The 20,487-nt window shown below is 34.8% G+C and overlaps 1 protein-coding gene across 4 annotated transcripts in view; it reads left to right on the top strand.

Moving 5' to 3' along the window:
• VPS13A (vacuolar protein sorting 13 homolog A) overlaps positions 1-20,487 on the top strand; it is a 180,260-nt gene that overhangs the window by 49,036 nt on the left and 110,737 nt on the right. For all 4 annotated transcript variants that reach the window (XM_060199542.1, XM_007516120.3, XM_007516122.3 and 1 more), the window contains 11 exons: positions 489-621; positions 3,400-3,517; positions 5,757-5,895; positions 8,059-8,140; positions 10,639-10,793; positions 11,290-11,446; positions 11,832-11,911; positions 13,869-13,928; positions 14,122-14,272; positions 15,105-15,221; positions 15,296-15,399. In XM_060199542.1, the coding sequence (XP_060055525.1) occupies positions 489-621; positions 3,400-3,517; positions 5,757-5,895; positions 8,059-8,140; positions 10,639-10,793; positions 11,290-11,446; positions 11,832-11,911; positions 13,869-13,928; positions 14,122-14,272; positions 15,105-15,221; positions 15,296-15,399 (1,296 nt within the window). The remainder of the gene's footprint in view (positions 1-488; positions 622-3,399; positions 3,518-5,756; positions 5,896-8,058; positions 8,141-10,638; positions 10,794-11,289; positions 11,447-11,831; positions 11,912-13,868; positions 13,929-14,121; positions 14,273-15,104; positions 15,222-15,295; positions 15,400-20,487) is intronic.

The following is a 20,487-nucleotide window of genomic DNA, read 5'->3' as shown; positions in this document are numbered from 1 at the left end:
AGTATAGATGTTACAGAGTGTAAGGACTCAGATTCAAGCCTATGGTCTCCACCTACAGGAGGGAAACTTTCCAAGTGGTGAAGCAGTCTTTCAGGTGTCTGTCTTGCTCTTTTCCTGTTCTGTCATTTCCTTTCCTCTCAAATTTCTTAGCCTCTACCCTGTAAGTAAGTAAATAATACATTTAAAAAATTTAGATGAATAATTCTCTAGGACAAACTTAATTCCTCTAATTTATTTTTAGTGACTTAATTTATTTAATGAGAAAGAAAGATGAAAACCAAAGCACCACTTGGGCATATATAGTGCCAGACATAAAACCCAGGGCATTAAAAGTACAAGTTCTGCATCTCCTGCTGAACCACTTCTTTGACTGTGATTCTTCTTTTTAAAATAAAAATTAAAAAAAAACCTGTAGTCTGAAATAACAAAAACTTTGTTTTCATTTTGAAGTTTTCTGCATAGTTTAAAATTTTAAAATTAACTTGAAGGTGACAAGTAAAAGCCCTTCTGAAATGCCAGAGGTGAAACAAGGTGGGGTCAATCTCGAAGAGATAATGCACCGAGCTTATGATACTTTCGATGTTCATCTTACAAGTATACAGCTACTTTACAGCAGAAATGGTAAGTATAGATAGATACTATTTTTAAATTATTTTGCTGAAGTGATTAATTAGGTGTTTGCATAGTTTATTTGAAACAGCCTATTCTAAATTTGTTAAAATTTAGAAGGTGATAGTTACTACATAGGAGCAATATCTCTATTAAGAGTGATTTTACCTATCAGGAAATGCTGTGAGTGACTGGATACATTTTTAGTTTTCACAAATGGAAGCATTGCTGGCTGCAGAACATACAGTTCAGAGGAAAACCATTCCACAACGAAGACCTACTTGGCCCAAATGTCAGTAGTAGTGTAGAGATCAAGAGATCCTGATTTACCTCAGTGATATATACTTTTAAGATATTTGTATTAGAAAGTGTGGTGAAGTTAAAAAAAAAAAAAACAACTACTACTACTCAGAAATCCACTTGTTTCCACAGCTGGACTGGCTGTTTTAGAGATCTACCTATAAATTTTTATTATCAAATTTAAATAATCTGAGCTAATAAAGGAGAGCAAAGAGAATAAAACTAAACATGAAAGCAAAGTAATCGTTGCTTATCATTTTGTGTTCTTCATGTCTCTGTTTACTATGTACCACTCATAAGTGAGATAATTTGGTATTTATTTTCTCTTTTTGGCTTATCTCACTTAACGTCATGTCTTCTATATCCTTCCATTCAAGATATGCAAAGGAGATGTTCTCATCATTTTAACAGCTGAGTAGTATTCCATTGTGTGTGTGTGTGTGTGTGTGTGTGTGTGTGTGTGTATACCACATTTCTTTAGCTACTCATCTGTTGTTGGATATTTAGGTTACTTCCAGGTATTGGCTATTACAAATTGTTCTGCTATGGACATAGGTATACATAGACCTCTTCTGATAGGTGCTTTTGATTCCTTTGGGTAAGTCCCCAGGAGAGAAGTTGCTGGGTCACAGAGTAGGTCTATTTCTAGTGTTTTGAGAAGTCTCCAGACAGCATTCCACAAAGGGTGGGCCAATTTGCATTCCCACCAGCAGTGCAGAATTATCCCTTTTCCCCCAACATTTGTTGTTACTGCCTATCATATGACATTATCACAGGTGTAAAGTGATATCTCACTGCTGTCTTTATTTTTTATTGGGGTGAGAATTAATGTTTTACAGTAAATACAGTTGTTGGTACATGTGTAAAATTTCTCAGTTTTCTGTAGAACACTCAAGCCCCCTGCCCCCCCCCCCCCAAGCCTAGGTCCAGGTCCTCGATCATCATGCACCTGGACCTGAACCCCACTACAGAGTCTTTTACTTGGTGCAATACACCAAACCTAGTCCAGGTTCTACTTGTGTTTTCCCTTTATGTTCTTATTTCTCGACTTCTATGAGTGATAGCATCTCATATTCATCCTCCTTTCTAGCTGAAGATGAGGTGAAGAAGGTGAATTCATCATTCTTAGTAGCTGAAGTGTGTGTGTGTGTGTGTGTGTGTGTGTGTACACGCACACACTTTCTTAGCCACTCTAATGTTGTTGGACACCTAGGATTGCTTCCGTGTTTTGGCTTCTAGTTAACAGCTTTCGTGCTTCTGCTAGTTGCTAGAAGGCAAAAGGCTCAAGAGCCATGAAAGAGCAAATGAATCCCAAACACAAAACCCTGAGGGACCAAAGACATGAAAAATTGGAGCTGAACAGAAGCATATAGGAATGCATTAGTAACATTATGTGGCTTTATGTGTTGATTATTGCTTTTTTTTTTTTCAGTTATATTTTGGACACTTGACTTCATAACTTACATTCTAATATTGTAAGGCTATATATAGTGTCTTTATTTACCCATCCCCTATTGGATATTTAAACTTGTGACACTTCAGGGAATGCTGCCTGTCACATTTTAGCAGACCTGGATGTACATTTCAGCTTTGTTAACAAATTTTTCCTTTAAAAATGGGAAGTTAGAGATCTGGTCAGTGGTACTCAGTTGATTACACACATTGCCATAAGCAAGGATTCAAGCCTCATCTCCCACCTACAGAGGGGAAGCTTCACAGGTAGTGAAGCAGGTCTATCATTCTCTTTTCCTCTCTATGTCCCCTTCCCCTCTCAATTTCTCTTTATCTTGTCAAATAAAATAGAAAAAAGAAATTTATTGGGTTGCTTATAGAATTGTTAGGAAATCAGTCATTGAAACATATGACAATCAGGGCATTTCAGAAGGGTTTGCCAAGTGGGAAGTCTCACAAAACTCTTCTCAGACTCACTAAGATCTCACCACTACAGTTACTTTAATTTAGTTATCTTTTTTCATTATAAGCAAGATATAAATTCCCATGAGTCTCACTTCTCTACAACTGGGGTGATTATATGTTGTGAGAATTTAATGAAATTTTAAGTACATCTTAAAATAGTATCTTTTATGAATCTCGAGTAAGTATTACCTCCTATCATTTGCTAACAAAGGGCTGTATTTTTTCCTGACCTTTTTCATTGTAGCTTTATTAAGTATGCTAGATTTTTGGGTAAGGTATTTGGTTGATTTATTAACTGTCTATGGATACTTAGTAGATTTTGCTGAAATTATGTTTTTTAATAAGCATTGTACCTATTAGATTTTTATGGAAGGACACAAGAAAAATGATGAAAGTAAAGACATTTTACCTGCTAATTTCAGGTACCTGGAAATAAGACATTAAAGCTACTTGTATCTGGGAGGATTTTCTAATTTTATATAATGTGTGATGAAATATTAATGGTGATTTTAGGCTTATGTTTTTGTTTTTTTTTAATTATACATCTGTCAGACCTGTTATTTCTATAATTAGGTGATAACTGGAAAGAAGCACGAAAACTCAATGTATCTACCCAGCACATTTTGGTACCTATGCACTTCAATGTGGAATTCTCTAAGGCAATGGTTTTTACAGATATTAGGATGCCCAAGTATGTACTGTTTCATGTGGTTATAGATTTTTTAATTCTGTAGCCAAAATAATATTTCATTAGTTCTTTATGGAGTTAGTATTTCACTGATTTGTTTATTTGTTTATTTTGTTTATTTGTTTATGTGCGTGTGTGTATATATATGATGCATATACTATTTTTAAGTGTAAAATTCACTGATGTTAAGTATATCACCCTGTTGCGCAACCATCAGTCATCCGTCTTCAGAACTTTATACATTTTTAAATTCTGTAAAATAAAAATTAGTGTTAGGCTAGAAGAGTATAAAATACTTGGTTTTATATTTGCCTTGAAATTGTATTATTATTATCTGAAAGTTTAAGCACAGAAAATAAGTAGAAAGTCTGTTAAAATATACTAGACTTTAAAAATAGTCAATTTATCTTCACCTTGGATGGAGCTGGAAGAAATCATGTTAAGTGAGATAAGCTAGAAAGAGAAGGATGAATATGGGATAATTTTAATCATAGGCAGAAGTTGAAAAATAAGAACAGAAGGGAAAACAAAGCGCAGCATAACTTGGACTGGGTTTGGTGTATTGCACCTAAGTAAAAGTCTGGAGTGGGGTAGGGGACGGGGCAAGGTCCTGGAACATGATGGCAGAGGAGGACCTAAAGGGGGTGTGGAAAAACTGAGAGATGTTAGACATGCACAAACTACTGTATTTTACTGTCAACTGTAAACCTTTAATTCCCCTTATAAAGGGGAAAAACATACTAGACTTTTGAACTTAACTTGTAAGTAGTTTTAGATTATAGGTAGTTCTTTTGCCTCATCTTTCTACCAGCACTTTTTCTGTGCCTTGAAGTCACTCATTTCACAGCCATAGATCTGTCATCAAATTTAACACCCATGACTTATCAAATAATGTCAGGAGAATTCTTAAAGAGTGAGATTATAAATATTTTGTGCTTGAAATTCATTTTTTCTATGTAATAACTACTGATCTTTACTATTTAGTATGAAAATAATTGCAAACACTAATAATGAACAGGCATGAATGTGTTAAAACTTTATTTACAAAATAAGCAGCAGTTAACTCAAAGCTATAGCTTGTCAGTGTCCAACTGCTATTTATTACAGCTTTATATGAGTAATCAAAGGGATACGATACTTAGAAAGCTGGTGGAGTTTGGATTTTAATGATAGTAAAATGTCTTAAGAGGTAGGGCCAGGGAAATATGGCTAACAATCATAGACAGAAATTACGATGATTTAGAAAGATTAGCATTTGATTAGCATTTGATTTTAATTTACCAAGTTACAGATATATTTTTTTCAAATTAAGAAAGTTCTTTTTTTTTGCCTCCAGGGTTATTGCTGGGGCTTGGTGTCTGCACCATGAATCCACTGCTCCTGGAAGCCATTTCTCCCCTCCCTTTTGTTGCCCTTGTTGTAGCCTTGTTGTGGTTATTGTTGTTGATGTCCTTCGTTGTTGGATAGGACAGAGAGAAATGGAGAGAGGAGGGGAAGACAGAGGGGGAGGGGAAGATAGACACCTGAAGACCTGCTTCACCACCTGTGAAGCAACTATCCTGCAGATGGTGAGCCCGGGGGCTGGAACCGGGCTCCTTATGTTGGTCCTTGTGCTTTGCGCCACGTGCACTTAACCCGTTGCGCTACCACTCCACCCCCAGAAAGTTCTCTTTTATTCTCAGTTTACTGAGAGGTTTTATCTTGACTTCATGCTGGATTTAGTCTTATACATTTGTTTGTGATTGTGCGATTTTTTTAAAAAGAGGTTTGATAGAAATTATGTTAGATTTATAGTCACTTAGGAAAGTTATTTCAACTTTGTAATCTCTAAACCTTAGTTTCCTGAGAGGAATGATGCACATATAGGAACTTAAAAAAATGAGCAGAAATAGATTGTCTAACTCACTGTGAAAAATATTTACAATGATGCTTTTAAGTCCATCATATCATAAATACTGTTTAAAAGAAACTGTCAGTTATGTGTGGAAAATAATATGGTATGAATAGTGAACATAGTTACATGGAAAATATACTTAAAAATAGAATGTAGTTTACCTGGTGACATTGAAAATAAAATGGAAATGTAAGCAGAAACTGGGAATAATTTATCTTTGGGTAGTACAAGTAGTTTTAAAAATCATTTAAAATTTTTTGGATAATTTAAGGGGAACAGTTATTCTTCAATGTATTTAACATTTAACATGAAAGTTACTTTACAAATACTTCTATCTTTTTGAAACAGATTCAAAGTTTCTGGAAATTTACCATTGATCTCTATACGAATCTCAGATAAAAAAATGCAAGGGATTTTGGAATTGGTTGAAAGTATTCCAAAACCCACACCTGCAGCTGAAACACATGCCCCTGTCAAACCATTTCAGGTAATTTGTTTTTAACTGATAAAAAAACATAAATTTTAAAAATTCCCAAAAGACACTTGTAAAAAGCCACTGAAATTTAAGCCAGGACAATTTACTTAAAATTAACCCTCAAAGGAGAAGGGAGATATCTTAAACTGTTGGACAAACAAGATTTGTATGCCCAAGTCCCCAGAAATCCTCAATTCTGGTTACTACCATAATGGTGGATGACACTTTTACTTTCTAAATAGTTAATTTTTTCTCCTCCATGATTTCTGGGTTTTATATTAAACTATATGTGTTTTTGTGTGGGGAGAGGGAAAGAGGTATCACTGGGGTTTCATTATTGTGGGCTGACTATTTTAGATGAAATTAGGCAGAGAAAAACATCACAACATGAAACTACCTCCATTGCAATGGGAATAGGCTCAAAACATGAAGCTGGCTCACTATCTAGTTAGCCATTTTTCCATACCTACCTTTCTTTAAGAGAAAATAACATTTCACATTTTTTATTTTTTTAAAAAACATTTGCATGTTTAGTTTGCTGATATTTGATACTGTTATACTGTGCAGTTCAATTGTTTTTATAGCATTTTTTTTTCTAGTCTACTGCTGAGCTTTTAGGTTTTCTAATATTTTCTTTTAAGGATCAGTGGTTTTACATTTGGATGAAATCTAATACCATTATTTTTCTATATGGGTGAAGTTTATCTCATCTCTGAGATCTTTGCCTGAAATATTTTCTCCTTTGGTTCATTATTGAAACTTAGTACTTTTAGATTTTATGTTTAGTTTTGGGACATTTTTTTGAGTTAACGTGATATGGTGCTTGTGATGCATCACAGTTTATTTTTGATTTGTATTTCTAGCTATTTTTGTTTTATTTGCTTAAAGGTTCTAGATTCATTGAGTTGAGTATTTTTTTAACAATTTTTCCCCAGTGATGTCTATGTATATTCCTTTGATCTTTGTCCTTTTGTTGACACTGTATTGTCTTTATCTTCTATATTTTCTTGATAAAGATTTAATGAGAGAACAAGAAAAAACCAGCACATTTCCCATAATATCTGGTGCAAGGGATCAATCAGACAGTGACCTCATGTATGCAAGGAATGCACCTACATGCTAAGCTTGATCATTTAAAAAAAAAATCTGATTTAGCTGTAAGGAAAACATCTTTGACAGTCTTCTGAATTTCTCATTAGCATTATGCTATCCTGATTATATCTCTAGGTCTTAAACATAATATCATTTGTGTATTAATTTATTTCTCTAGCTTTTTATTGATAATAAGTTTTTAGAAAAAAAATGTCATTTTTGGGCTCTAACTTTGATAGTCTGTAGTGAAGAAGACTTTTTGTTACTCTGGGCTTAGTTTCTGTTTATATTAAGAGAGGCCAAGCATATGACTGACATTAGATTGTATTTCTTTAAAAAATTAAATGCTGGTGAAGCACCATCACATAACCCCTAAGATTGACTTTCCTTCCTTCCTAGAATCTTATAGGATATATATATATATATTATATATTATAATTATATATTTATTATCTACTATGTTTTAATATATTAAAATTACATACAAAAGTATACAATTGTATAATACATTAAATATATAATTGCTATGGTACTATATATTAACTTAAATACAATTAAATATTATATTTATCTATATTTCTGACAAAGAGGATGAAGCACACAGAGAAGCTCACTATTAGGTATAGTGTCCATGATCAAAATCAGATCCTGTGCTTGCAAGCCTCTTGCTCTTTTTATAGTGCTATGTCCCAGTTTACTAGAGTTCTATTTTGTTGATTTAAAAAAATGTCTAATAAGATGGCTGTATTGTGTAGTGGTTCTCGAAAACCTTCATGCCTGAGGCAGTAAAGCTTCAAGTTTAAACCCTACTCTCACCCACTAGGAAAAAAAAACTTTTTGGTGAATTGCACCAAAGTAAAAGACTCTGGGATGGGTGGGGGGAGGGTTCAGGTACTGGAACATGATGGCAGAGGACCTAGTGGGGGTTATATTGTTATGTGGAAAACTGGGAAATGTTAGGCATGTACAAACTATATTATATTTATTGTTGACTAAAACACTAATCCCCCAATAAGGCAATTAAAAGAAATTTATTAATGTTTAAGAAAAGCCTTTGTGTTAATTGAATTACTTTTCTTTCAGATTCAAAGATCAAATTCTATTCCACCACCACAGATTCCACAGAAAATGTTGTCTCTCTTGGATCTTTCAAGTATTGAAGATGGTAAAATGAAGTTACTTTAGTAAAATATTTTTAGTATTGAGACTGTATAAAAAAAATTTAGGCATTATCTGATGTTTGTATACCTTCCAAAAAATCTGACTACAATGCTGTTATGGAAATTTACTTTGGGTGTCCTTAAAGTTGCATTTTGCAATGGATTTTTTTGATACGCAAAAGTTGAACTCATAATCACAAGGGGCACTATTGGTGGTCATCTTTATGCTACTGTTTATTTGAGACCCCATGAAACTTTCTAAATACCTAATTTTATATTTATTAAATTTATAACAATTAAATTTATAAAGTAAAAGAATTTTTTATTTTTCCTCTGTTAAAGAAAAATCATTATCTTTGACAAATGAAAACTTGTACCGACTTCAATGTCAAACATCTGATATATTTGGCTTTATTGGAAAGAAAAATAAGTGCATTTCTTTATCTTTAAATACACTCTGATTTTTATAAATTGCAATATTCTTGGTTTTCTAGAGAAATCTTTGTGTAAGTTGGGAGGGAAGCAATGAGATGTTGTTTGTGAGGTAATCAAATGTAAAATCAAGTTCAGATTATTAGGGTTATATTTTAGGTGGTTTTGATTTCTTTTAAAGTGTTTTCAAATAGTTCTACCCAGGAGATGAATGTCTTCATATCTTTTTAAATGGCAGTTTCTATAACTTTACTATCATATGAAGATTGAATTAGTGTTTGATACCAGATTCTTCATCCTCACTTAAGAGAGCCTCATAACTAACTCCAGCTCCCTAGGTAGAGTAAACATGTTAATGTGGTCCTTTGAGTACTTGTGATATGCATAGTCACTGCAATTGCTATGAAATATTAAGAATTTTTTAGATAGACTTTTTCTTTTAAAAAAATTTTTAACTTATTTATCAAATGGAAATATTGACAAGACCATAGGATAAAAGGGGTACTTTTCCACCCAGTTCCCACCACCAGAACTCCGTATCCCATCCCCTCCCTTGAAAGCTTTACTATTCTTTATCCCTCTCGGAGTATGGACCCAGGATCATTATGGGGTGCAGAAAGTGGAAGGTCTGGCTTCTGTAATTGCTTCTCCACTGAACATGGGCGTTGGCAGATAGATCCATACTCCCAGCCTACCTCTCTCTTTCCCTAGTGAGGCAGGGCTCTGGGGAAGTGGGGTTCCTGGACACATTGGTGAGATTGTCTACCCTAGGAAGTCCAGTAGGCATCATGGTAGCATCTGGAACCTGGAAGGCTGAAAAAGAGTTAAGATAGAAAGCAGAGGAAATTGTTGGTTAATCATGAATCTAAAGACAACAATATTTTAGATGAAGATTTGAGGGTCTCCATTTTGGATAAAGCTAGTGGGTCTATTTTAGGTATATTCCAAGGGGCCCATGACTTTACTAGTTTTTGCTTGAGTCTGACAGGTAACATGCAGGTGGACCCCAGGTATTGTCTGGGGAGATGGTGACGTAGTTGGAAAAAGGACTAGACCGCTGGATCAGGGAAGAGAGTAGCTCTAAAATAAGGGAAAAGTAGAGAGACTAATTTTTTTTAATTTTTAATTAATTAATTTAAAAAGGGAGACATTAACAGAACCCTAGGATAGGAGGGTTACAACTCCACACAATTCTCACCACCAGATCTCTATATCCCATTCCTTCCCCTGATAGCTTTCCCATTCTTTATCCCTCTGAAAGTATGGACCCAAGTTTATTGTGGGTTGCAGAAGGTGGAAGGTCTGGCTTCTGTAATTGCTTCTCCACTGAACATGGGCACTGACTGGTCGATCCATACTCCCAGTCTGCCTCTCTCTTTCCCTAGTAGGGTGGGGACGTGGAGTAGGTCTAGGGATGCAGAGCTCCAGGACACATTGGTACAGTCGTCTGTCCAAGTAAGTCTGGTCGGCATCATGCTGGCATCTGGAACCTGGTGGCTGAAAAGAGAGTTAACATACAAAGCCAAACAAATTATTGAATAATTATGTACCTAAAGGCTGGAATAGTGCAGATGAAGTGTTGGGGGATACTCACTGCTATTGTGTACTATTATGTACTATTGTGTACTTCTGCTTTCAGGTATATATTTTGCCCTAGTTTATGGATACGTGTGAACATAGGCTCTATCTCAGGGGACCTGGTCTGTATCTAGGTTTTGGGACTTTGTTAGGAAGTGAACCGCCTGGAATGGAATTAGAGAATACTATGAAAGGAAAGGTCTCACCCGAGTAATGAAGCTGAAGAGTTGTCATTCCACACCTGAAGACTCTGGACACAGAGATAGACTATTTTTAACAGTGACGTTCATTAAGCTGAAGATTATATTTTGTGATATTCTAGTTTTTTATTACCAGGAATGTTAATTTATTCAAATAGTCTTTATTTTTTTTCATCATTACTTTCACCTTTTGAAATAGACCTTTACTATTTAAGTTTTCATAATGACTTCTGAAAAATTGTAAGTTTTATTAAATAGTTACAATTATTGGTCTGCTGTTTTACGATACTTAGAGTCAGAGGATGAATTTTTTGATGCACCTGCTAGTCCTTTGGAAGGTCCTTTTCAAATTCCAGCAAAGGGCAAAAGTAATCAACAGAGAAAATTACAAAAAGAGGAGTATCCAAAAAATATGACTCAGTATAAAATAAGATTTGAAGTGCCAGAGGTATGTATCATGGACAAATTAATATGACTTGTTTAAATTGCCCTTTCTAGTATTCATATTTTTAAAAAGTCTCATTCTTGATAGATACTGATGTTTTCATTGGATTAAGTTGAATCTAGATGATGCTGTGATTCTGTACTTTTTAAAAAATTTTATTTATTTACTTTTGCCCTTTTATTTTTTTCTTGTTGCCTTTTTGTTGCCCTTGTTTTATTGTTGTAGTTATTGTTGTTATTGATGTTGTCATTGTTGGATAGGACAGAGTCATCAGTCATCTGTTTAGATGGCATTTAGATTTATTAATAGTGGTTTAAATGCTATATTTTCGTTGTTCAGTGCATATTATTAAAATTGTTTCTTTGTATTGCATGTATGTATAATCCTTCCTAAATTTTACACATATATTTTTTGTGTCATATATCTCATATACTCTTAAAATACTTAAAACTATTTTTTCTTTTAGGAATTAGTAGTTTCTTTTTACTTTCTTCTCCAGGTTTTAATTCAGTTTTACCACCTTGTTGGAGATTGTGAATTACCTGTGGTGGAAATTGTTGTTTTAGGATTGGGCACAGAAATTGAGATTAGAACATTTGATTTGAAAGGAAATGCCTTTTTGAAAGAATTCTGTTTAAAATGCCCAGAATACATGGGTAAGAATCTCAGTATTAATGTAAATAAGTTAATGTTATTGATTGGTAACTTTACTGAAGAGCTATAATTCTCTAGGTTTTTAAATAACTGCATTTTCTAAAAACTTTCAGAGATTTATTGTAATGTGAGTTTTCAATTTTTATAACTGGGAATCTAAGGATTTAGACAGAAAATGATGATAATTTTCATTGAACAAAATAAAAGCCTATTTAATTTTGAATCTACTTAACTGAATTTGACTACTAAGGATACTGGAGCAGTTACCACAGATTTCACTGTTTAAAATTACGCCAGCAAAGTTGCCTACCTGGATAGTGTGCTTGCTTTGTCATGTTAATTTTTATTGATTTTTGTATGAGTGAATAATTTTGATGCTATTTTTAGATAAAGATAAAAAACCAGTTTATTTGATCACAACATTGGATAATACAATGGAAGATCTACTAACACTGGAATATGTAAAGGTAAGCACTTCCATTTATACCTGCTTGTTAATGGGATGTTTGCTACTGAAATAATCATGTTTGAAGAGTTAATTTGAGTGTCATCTTCATTTTGACATCTATGTAAGATCTAATATGTTTTAAGCTTTTTTTTTTTTTTTAATAGTAGTGATATGCTAGAAGATAGCTCACCTAATTGCTGTGTATTTTACCAAACTAATCTCTCTTTATCATGTGTGAGGACCTGGGTTCAATTCTCTGGTTACCTCATGGAAGCGCCTGCAAAAGGGAAGCATCAGGAGAGCTAAAGAAGTTTTGTGGTGACTTTTCCTCCTTTCTGCTCCTCTATCTCTTGTCTTTTACCATTTATGAGGAATAAGGAATGAATCCCTTGGAAGCAATGGAACCATGTGGGCTTGATGCACTATCAAAACCTTGGCTTTAAAAAAAAAAGAAATGAAAAAGGGGAACAGTTGTGGTTTATAGACATTTCATACAGCAGACTAAGAAGAAGCCTACAACCTACAGGTTGTTGGGAAGTGACACAGTGGATAAAGCTTTGAATGCTCATGGTCAAACCTTGGTATCACATTTGCCAGAATGAAACTGTGGCTCCCTGTTCCTTGTCTTTTTTTCCTTCTCACTCTAATAAGTGAATCTTTTTAATTTCTTTTTTTTTTTCCTTTTTTCTTTTTGCCCCCAGGGTTATATCTGGGGCTCGGTGTCTGTACCACGAATCCACTGCTCCTGGAAGCTATTTTTTTTCCCTTTTGTTGCCCTTGTTTTTATCGTTGTTGTCCTTGATGTCGTTGTTGTTGGATAGGAGAGAGAGAAATGGAGAGAGATGGGGAAATTGGGGAGAGAAAGACAGACACCTGCAGACCTGTTTCACCACCTGTGAAGCGACTTCCCTGTAAGGAGCCGGGGGCTCAAACCGGGATCATTGCGGTGGTTCTTGCACTTTGTGCCATGTGCGCTTAACCCGCTGCACTACCACCCAACCCCCTAATTTCATTTTTTTAAAATAAGTCTGGGGCCAGCAGATAATTCACCTAGTAAAATTTAGTGGTCTCTGTATCTGAAAAAGTCAGACCAGAGTGATAAGGCCCCAGTTCATCCTCCCAAAATGGAAGAAGAAATGTACATCATTAGTGGAAATTACCTGCAGTTTTACTTTTATTTCCTCACCATGCTTTCAAAAAGAAAGAACTTTGATAACTTTGATGGACTATACTGTAAGGTAGGATGCAGGATGAGGCTGTCACTTAAATTTCCCATTGTTTGAAGCTAGTTATTTTCCTGGCATTGGTGACCCCATTCTACTTCCTTTTTATTTAGATGTTCATTTTATCATGTATAAAGTTTGTATATTTGCTGTAACTTGCTTATGATTTATTTCATATTTTCAGTGACCTATTTTTTTTTTTACTTAAGTGATACATTATTTTTAAAATGATACAAGAATAATGCTAAAAGGGCACTTTATCACTTTTAAGACTACTTTCATTATTACTACAGAAATTTGGGGGTTTTATTCATTAAACAGATTTTTGTGTTACAAAATTTTGTAGATCTAAAGCTAACAGTATTTAGACACTTGGAAAATTCTGTAACATTTGAAAATAATTTTATTTTCACATATTTGAAAGGGTTATGCAGAATTGCTCATGAAAGGAACAATTTTTCTCCTTCATAAAACCTAAATTTCTACTTTTAATAGTAATACTAATAATATATATAGCATTTGCTGTTTTGTATGAGAAACCCACACAAACACACACACTTGTTGTGTTAGTCCCACATTTAACAGATTTCATCCCATTGAAGTTGTCTGTTTTGGTAATCTCTGTGTGTGTGAATTACATATGTATATGTGTTGGCATATATAAAATAGACTATTATGTAAGTATATATTAAGATCATATATAACTATGTAAAATAAAATAATCTGATGGGTTTTTTTTATTTCTTTGGATAGACTGAAAAAGATGCACCCAACTTAAAAAGTACATATAACAATGTCATGCAACTGATCAAGGTATGACTAATTCATAGTTCATTATTAGTTAATGATTACACTGTAGAAATTTTATAGCTAGAACTTTAAGATCTTCAATATAAAAGTGGGATATTATAAATTGTATGCTTTACACCACAATGAGTAATGTATTATACAGGCTAGGCAAACAAATATTTATTGATGTACTACTAAAATTAGCTGTTTCCCTTAGGTAAATTTTTCCTCTTTGGATATTCATCTACATACTGAGGCACTTTTGAATACAATGAATTATTTTAATAATATTTTTCCACAATTGGAAGAATCAACATCAGTATATGTTGGGGAAACCGAAGACAAAGGAGATGTTCTTAAAAAAATAGGTATGCTTAGATTTCAACTCCAGTTTTATTTTTTAACCAAGTATATTGATCAATTTTAGCACTGCAGTGTTGGTACTCTACAGGTTAACTTCAGTATCCTATTAACTAGATTAATATCTAGATTTAGTATGTACCAGGTTAATCTTTGAAATTTATAGTTAAATGGTTACTACATTTAAAACATGTTTTTTATATAATTTATTTTAATTGAAATTTAGGCAGATTCAATTAACATATATTAAAGTTGTGTATTTAAAACATTTTCATTGGTTGAGTGCATATGTTACAATGCTCAATGACCTGGGTTCAAGTCCCTAGTCCCCACCTGCAGGAGAAAAGCTTTGTGAGTGGTGAAGCAAGGTTGCCGGTGTCTCTCTCCCTCTCCATCTCCCCCTTCCTTTTGATTTCTGGCTGTGTCTAATAAATAAATATAATAAAAAATAAAAAATTTTAATTAGAAAAATTGAACAAAATTTGAATATCAAAATGTACTTTAAATTTAGTACTTTTTAAACAGTGAAGAGTTAACAAATTTGATAACATCTTACTGTACTTAGTGGCTCAAAGTATTTATAGTTTTAATTTTAATTCTTAGTTTCAGATGTATATCTATTTTATTGCTTTTGTTTGACTTTGTTTTCACTAGATTTTAATGCTTTTTTAGAATTCCTATTCATTAGGCATCTCTTGTGCTTTCAGTTGAACTGCATATAGGTTTTTTGTTTTTTTTTCCAGTGGTGGTATTTGTTGTAATATTTCTAGTTTGTTGAAGTAAGTTTAATGAAGTTCTACTAAAATTTTTCTATATTTTATAATGTGCTCTTATTTGCAGCTTTAAAGCCGTCCAAGAAAGAAGATATTATTAACTTGCAGATTCTAGCAGAATTATCATGCTTACAGATTTTTATTCAAGACCAGAAACATAATATTTCTGAAATTAAGATTGAAGGTAATATTTCAGAAAAATAATTCAGAATTATAATATGAAAGAGTAGATATTTACTTACCTTTTTATTCTTTTAGGACTTGATTCTGAGGTGGTTATGAGGCCTTCAGTAACTCAAGTAAATGCAAAGCTAAGGAATATAGTTGTTTTGGATTCTGATATAACAGCTGTGTATAAAAAGGTATGAATCTTCATTTAGAGAGATGTGTCAATGGTTGAGCACGAGACTTGCTTCTTTAAAGTCCTGAGTTTTATATCTGTCACTTTACATGTGAGGGTGATCTTCTGGTTATCTTTATCTCTTTCTCTTATATAAACCTTTCAGAAAGTATGAATTCATTTTTATTGACTAATAGTTATTTATATGAATATTCTTTAACATTCACTCTTGGTTTGAATTAAATATTGAAAATTAAAATATTAAAAATCCCCACCAGGGTTATCACTGGAACTTGGTGCCTACACAAAAACTCCACCACTCCTAGTGGCCATGTTTTCTCCTTTTATTTTTTGATAGAGGACGAAAGAGACAGAGAGAGGAGAGACACAGCACTGTGCCACTATTTGTGAATCTTCCCATTCCACAGGGGAGTGGGGGGGGGCAGCAGCAAGGGCTTGAACTAGTGCATGACAAATGTGTATGCTTTACAGGGTATGCCTCAGCCTCTATAAAGGATTTTTATAAAGCATTTTCACTTGTTGAAATGCCTTTATGATTATATAGTGATTTTATCTATGTTATGTCTTTATTCTGACATTTATGCTGCCAGTAATATAGCCTATCCAATTTTTTAAAAAGATTTTACTTTTTTATTAATGAGAAGTAAAGAAGTTAAGGAAGAACCAGACATCACTTTGGTACATGCACTGCTAGGGGTTGAACTCAGGACATCATAGTTGAAAGTCCAATGCTTTATCTACTGCACCACCTCCTGGATAACATAAATTCTTATTTGCCTGGTGTATCTTTTAATATTCTTCTTTTTATGCTTGCATTTAAAGTGAGTTTCTTACATGTAACTGAATATGTTATTTTTTTTTTAATTTTTTATTTATAAAAAGTAAACATTGACTAAACCATAGGATAAGAGGGTTACAACTTTGCACAATTCCCACCACCAGAACTCTGCTATTCTCCTCTGTGATCCAGCTTTCTGGTCCTTTTTCCAGCTATGACATCATCTCCTCAGACAATAAATTGGATCCACCAGCATATCAGATTTCAGGCTCAGGAAAAAAGAAAAAGGGGGGAAAAAACCTAGTATAGCCACAGGCCCTTTGGAATTTAACTAAAATATGCCTACTAGCTATCTACAAAATGGAGAACCCCCCACCCCCAACTCTTCATCTGCACTATTCCAGCCCTTAGGTCCATGATTGATCAACAAATTGTTTGTCTTTGTTTGTTCTCTCTCTTGTCAACCACCAGGTTCCAGATGCTAGCATGATGCTGACCAGACTTCCCTTTGTTTCTTTTGTTTAAATAACTTAGTCTGTATTACTTTGTTATGGCAGTCCTAGCAAACAAATACTTATGATATATTAAATTTTTAATTTTCACATTAAGCTAAGTTGGAATTCTTGAAATAAATTCCATGGTTATGGTACATAATCTCTTTTTATATGTTATTGAAAAAAGAAAACATTTGTTACTTTATATATGCTTTTTTTCTAACCATTTTTTCTTGAATTTTTTGATACAAAATCTATATATAAAGTCCTTATGAAATACATGATTTGTAAATATTTTCTACTGTATGATTTTCCATTTTATTTATTATTTTATTTTATTGATTTAGTAATGATTAACAAGTCCGTTTGATAAGAGGGGTACAATTCCACACAATTTCCATCACCAGAGTTCCATATCCCATCCCTTCTGTTGGAAGCTTTCCTATTCTTTATCCCTCTGGGAGCATGGACTCAGTATAATTATGGAGTGCAGAAGCTGAAAGTTCTGGCTTCTGTACTGGCTTCTCCACTGGTCTTGGATGTTGGCATATTGATCCATACTCCCAGCCTCTATCTTTTCCCTAGTGGGGAAGGGCTCTAGAGAGGTGCGATTCTAGGACACATTGGTGAGGTCATATGCCTAGGGAAGTCAGGTTGGTGTCATAATAGCTTCTGCAATTTGGTGGCTGAAAAGCATTAAGATATAAAGCAGAACAGATTACTTAAGAATATAGATGAGATTTGGGGTCTCCATTTTGGAAAAAGCTAGAAAGTCTATTTTAAGTATATTCCAAGGGGCCCATGACTTTACTTAAATTATTGCCTGAGCCTGAAAGCTAACATGCATGTGGGCTAAAGGTATTGTCTGGGGATATGGTATCAGAATTCGAAATAGGACTGGAAAGCTGGATCAGGGAAGGAGTAGGTCCCAAATATGGGAAAAGTATATAAATACCATTAGCTGTAAACCTCACTGATCTGATCGGGGCCCATATTCAACACAGGAACTTGTGTAATCTCTGCATCCCTATAGAGTAATGGAGCTCACATTTCATGATAATAGCTAGGGACATTCTAGGCTGCACTTATTTCAGGACCAGTCATCCTCAAGTGGCAAAGTAGGTTGACCAAGTCTCCCTTCGGAGAGTGGGGCAGCCCCTACTATTATTATTCCATGTTGAGGACAACGTCCTGTAGATGCCTACAAGAGGGTCCACAATGCTGTTCCTGATGGAGATGACCATCGATGGTAGAGAGAGGGATCTGTTAGAGGTGTAGGCCCATCATATCTATGTGGGAATTACTTTGGGTGGCCTAGTAGTGACCCAAGCGAGCCATCATTAAAGTGTGCTGGTTTCTTGCCCTTATCCAGCTTCTGTGGTCCTTACTTTATCTGACAAGGTGAGTGGTTGAGGGAAGTGAAATAAGAACTAGGTGAGGAGGTATCTAGGTCTAAGTAGAAACTATTTGATAAAGTACTTTATAGTGTCAATTTTTTTTTTTGTCTCCATGGTTATTGAGGGGCTCGGTGCCTGCAACATGAATCCACTCCTCCTGGAGGCCACTTTTTTCCCCTTTTGTTGCCCTTGTTTTATTTTGTTGTGGTTATTGTTGTTGTTTTTGATGTTGTTGTTGGGTAAGACAGAAATGAATAGAGGAGGGGAAAATAGGGAGAGAAAAACACCTGCAGACTTGCAGACTTGCTTCATTGCTTGTGAAGCTGCCCCCCCCCCCCCTGTAGCTAGGAAGTTAGGGGCTTTAACCAGGATCCTTATGCCGGTCCTTATGCTTCATGCCATGTGTGCTTAACCCCCTGCACTACTGCCTGACCCTCTATTTTTAGGTCTTTCTACTTGCTTGCTGTACTTATTGATTCACTGCAAACTATTGTGCACTTTTACTTTAAGGTATATAATTTCCCCTTATTTATGATGGATACACGTGCTCTGTCTCATGGGCCGTGGTATATATCTAGGTTCTGTGGTTTTGTTAGGAAGTGTACTAACCAAAATGGAATCAAGGAGTCCTGTGAACTAGGAAAGGTCTCACCAGAGTACTGGAAGTGATGGGTTGACATTGCAGGCCTGTCATCTGTGGATACAGTCCGAAGTGAAACATGTCAAGGTGGTACTGCTTGCTTGCATTGATTTGGTTGAGCTCAGCAGATGCAGTGTCAAATGGTATTTTATCAAGAGAAGTGTGAAGTCATGAGCCATGCCCCAGAGGGTCCAGGACTGGGAGAAATACTTGTTTTATAGAGAATGGGAAGGTTCCTGCTGTCTTAGAGTTTAAGAAGGAAATATTTGTTATTTAAATGTTAGTTGAAAATTTAATTTACTTTGAAAAATCTTATCATTAGATTTACTGTACCATACAAGTCTTTACTATAATTTATATCATTTAGTACTAAATACAAATAGCTATTTTATATACTGACAAGACCAGTTGCTTTTGGTCTCTGTGGTCTAAGATCATAGGTGATTTAATATTTCCCCAAAAAAGTCATTATTAGAAATGTATTAACAATTTAAGCCCACTGTTAAATTTCAAAATCAGGTTACCAATTTGAAACTTTAAGAGCTTAGACTGAAAGAATATATACTCAGAACTGGGGTCTGTGCATCAAAAAGTTTCAGACATTCAATCTGTTTTTCCCCTTACTAATTAAATAGTGACTTATAATACTGTAAGTTAATCTGAGTGTATATTAACACCATTCTCACCACGTAAGGTCTGTGTCCCTTCCGTACCCCCTATAGTAGAGCTGATAATCTACCCTCCCCAACCCACCCCCAGAGTTTTTTGCTTTGGTACAATACTCCAAACTCTGTGAATTTCTGCTTTGCATTTGCCTTTCCATTCTTCTTTCTCAACTTCTGTTTTTGAGTAAGATCAGCCCATACTCGTCTTGACTGAAAAATAAAAACTGAGGAAACACAAAATAGAACTTGGACTGGATTTGGATTGTTACACCAAAGTAAAGGACTCTGGTGTGTGGGGTATGTGGGGATGAGCTTTCAGGTCCTGGTGCATGATGGTGGAGGAAGACCTAGGCTGGGGATGAGAGTATTTCACAGAAAAATGAGAAATGTTATACATGTACCAACAACTGTGTTTACAGTAAACCATTAATCCCCCCCCAATAGAAAAAAAGCTTTTAGTAGTCTATACATCTTCCAAAATATTTTTATTACTTATTCAGTAATGATTGACACGGCCGTGGGATAAGGGGTACAATTTCACACAATTCCCACCACCAGGGATCTGTATCCCATGCCCTCCATGGGAAGTTTTCCTATTCTTTATCCCTCTGGGAGCATGGGCCCAGGATCATTATGGGATGCAGAAGGTGGAAGCTCTGGCTTCTGTAGTTGCTTCTCTGCTGGACATTGATGTTGACAGGTTAATCCAAAATATATTTTTTTAACATTTCATTCTACTGATGTCTCTGTTAGTATTGCAGAGCTTGAGATTTTAAGCTGCTGTAGCTGTTTCTTGATCTGCAACAGAGATAACTGTCCACAAACTAATAGTAATGCTAATAGGAATATTACTGCAAGTGTAGTAATATTAGGAGACTCTTGAAGAACCTATAAAACAACTGGAAGTACTGAAATGACTTCATGACCTATAAAGGCAGCAATTACCACCAGTTTGAAAAATACTATGACATAAATTCTAATAAAAGATGTAAATTTGGGTAGTCGGGTGGTAGCACAGTGGGTTAAGTACACGTGGCGTGAAGTGCAAGGATTGACATAAGGATCCCGGTTCGAGGCCCCGGCTCCCCATCCCAGCAACACCCAGCTGTGGTGTT

Source organism: Erinaceus europaeus, chromosome 10, assembly GCF_950295315.1.
Source record: "Erinaceus europaeus chromosome 10, mEriEur2.1, whole genome shotgun sequence".
NCBI classification, from domain to species: Eukaryota; Metazoa; Chordata; class Mammalia; order Eulipotyphla; family Erinaceidae; genus Erinaceus; species Erinaceus europaeus.
The sequence above is the reverse complement of the archived record's forward strand: the minus strand, read 5'-3'. Positions and strand labels throughout refer to the sequence as shown.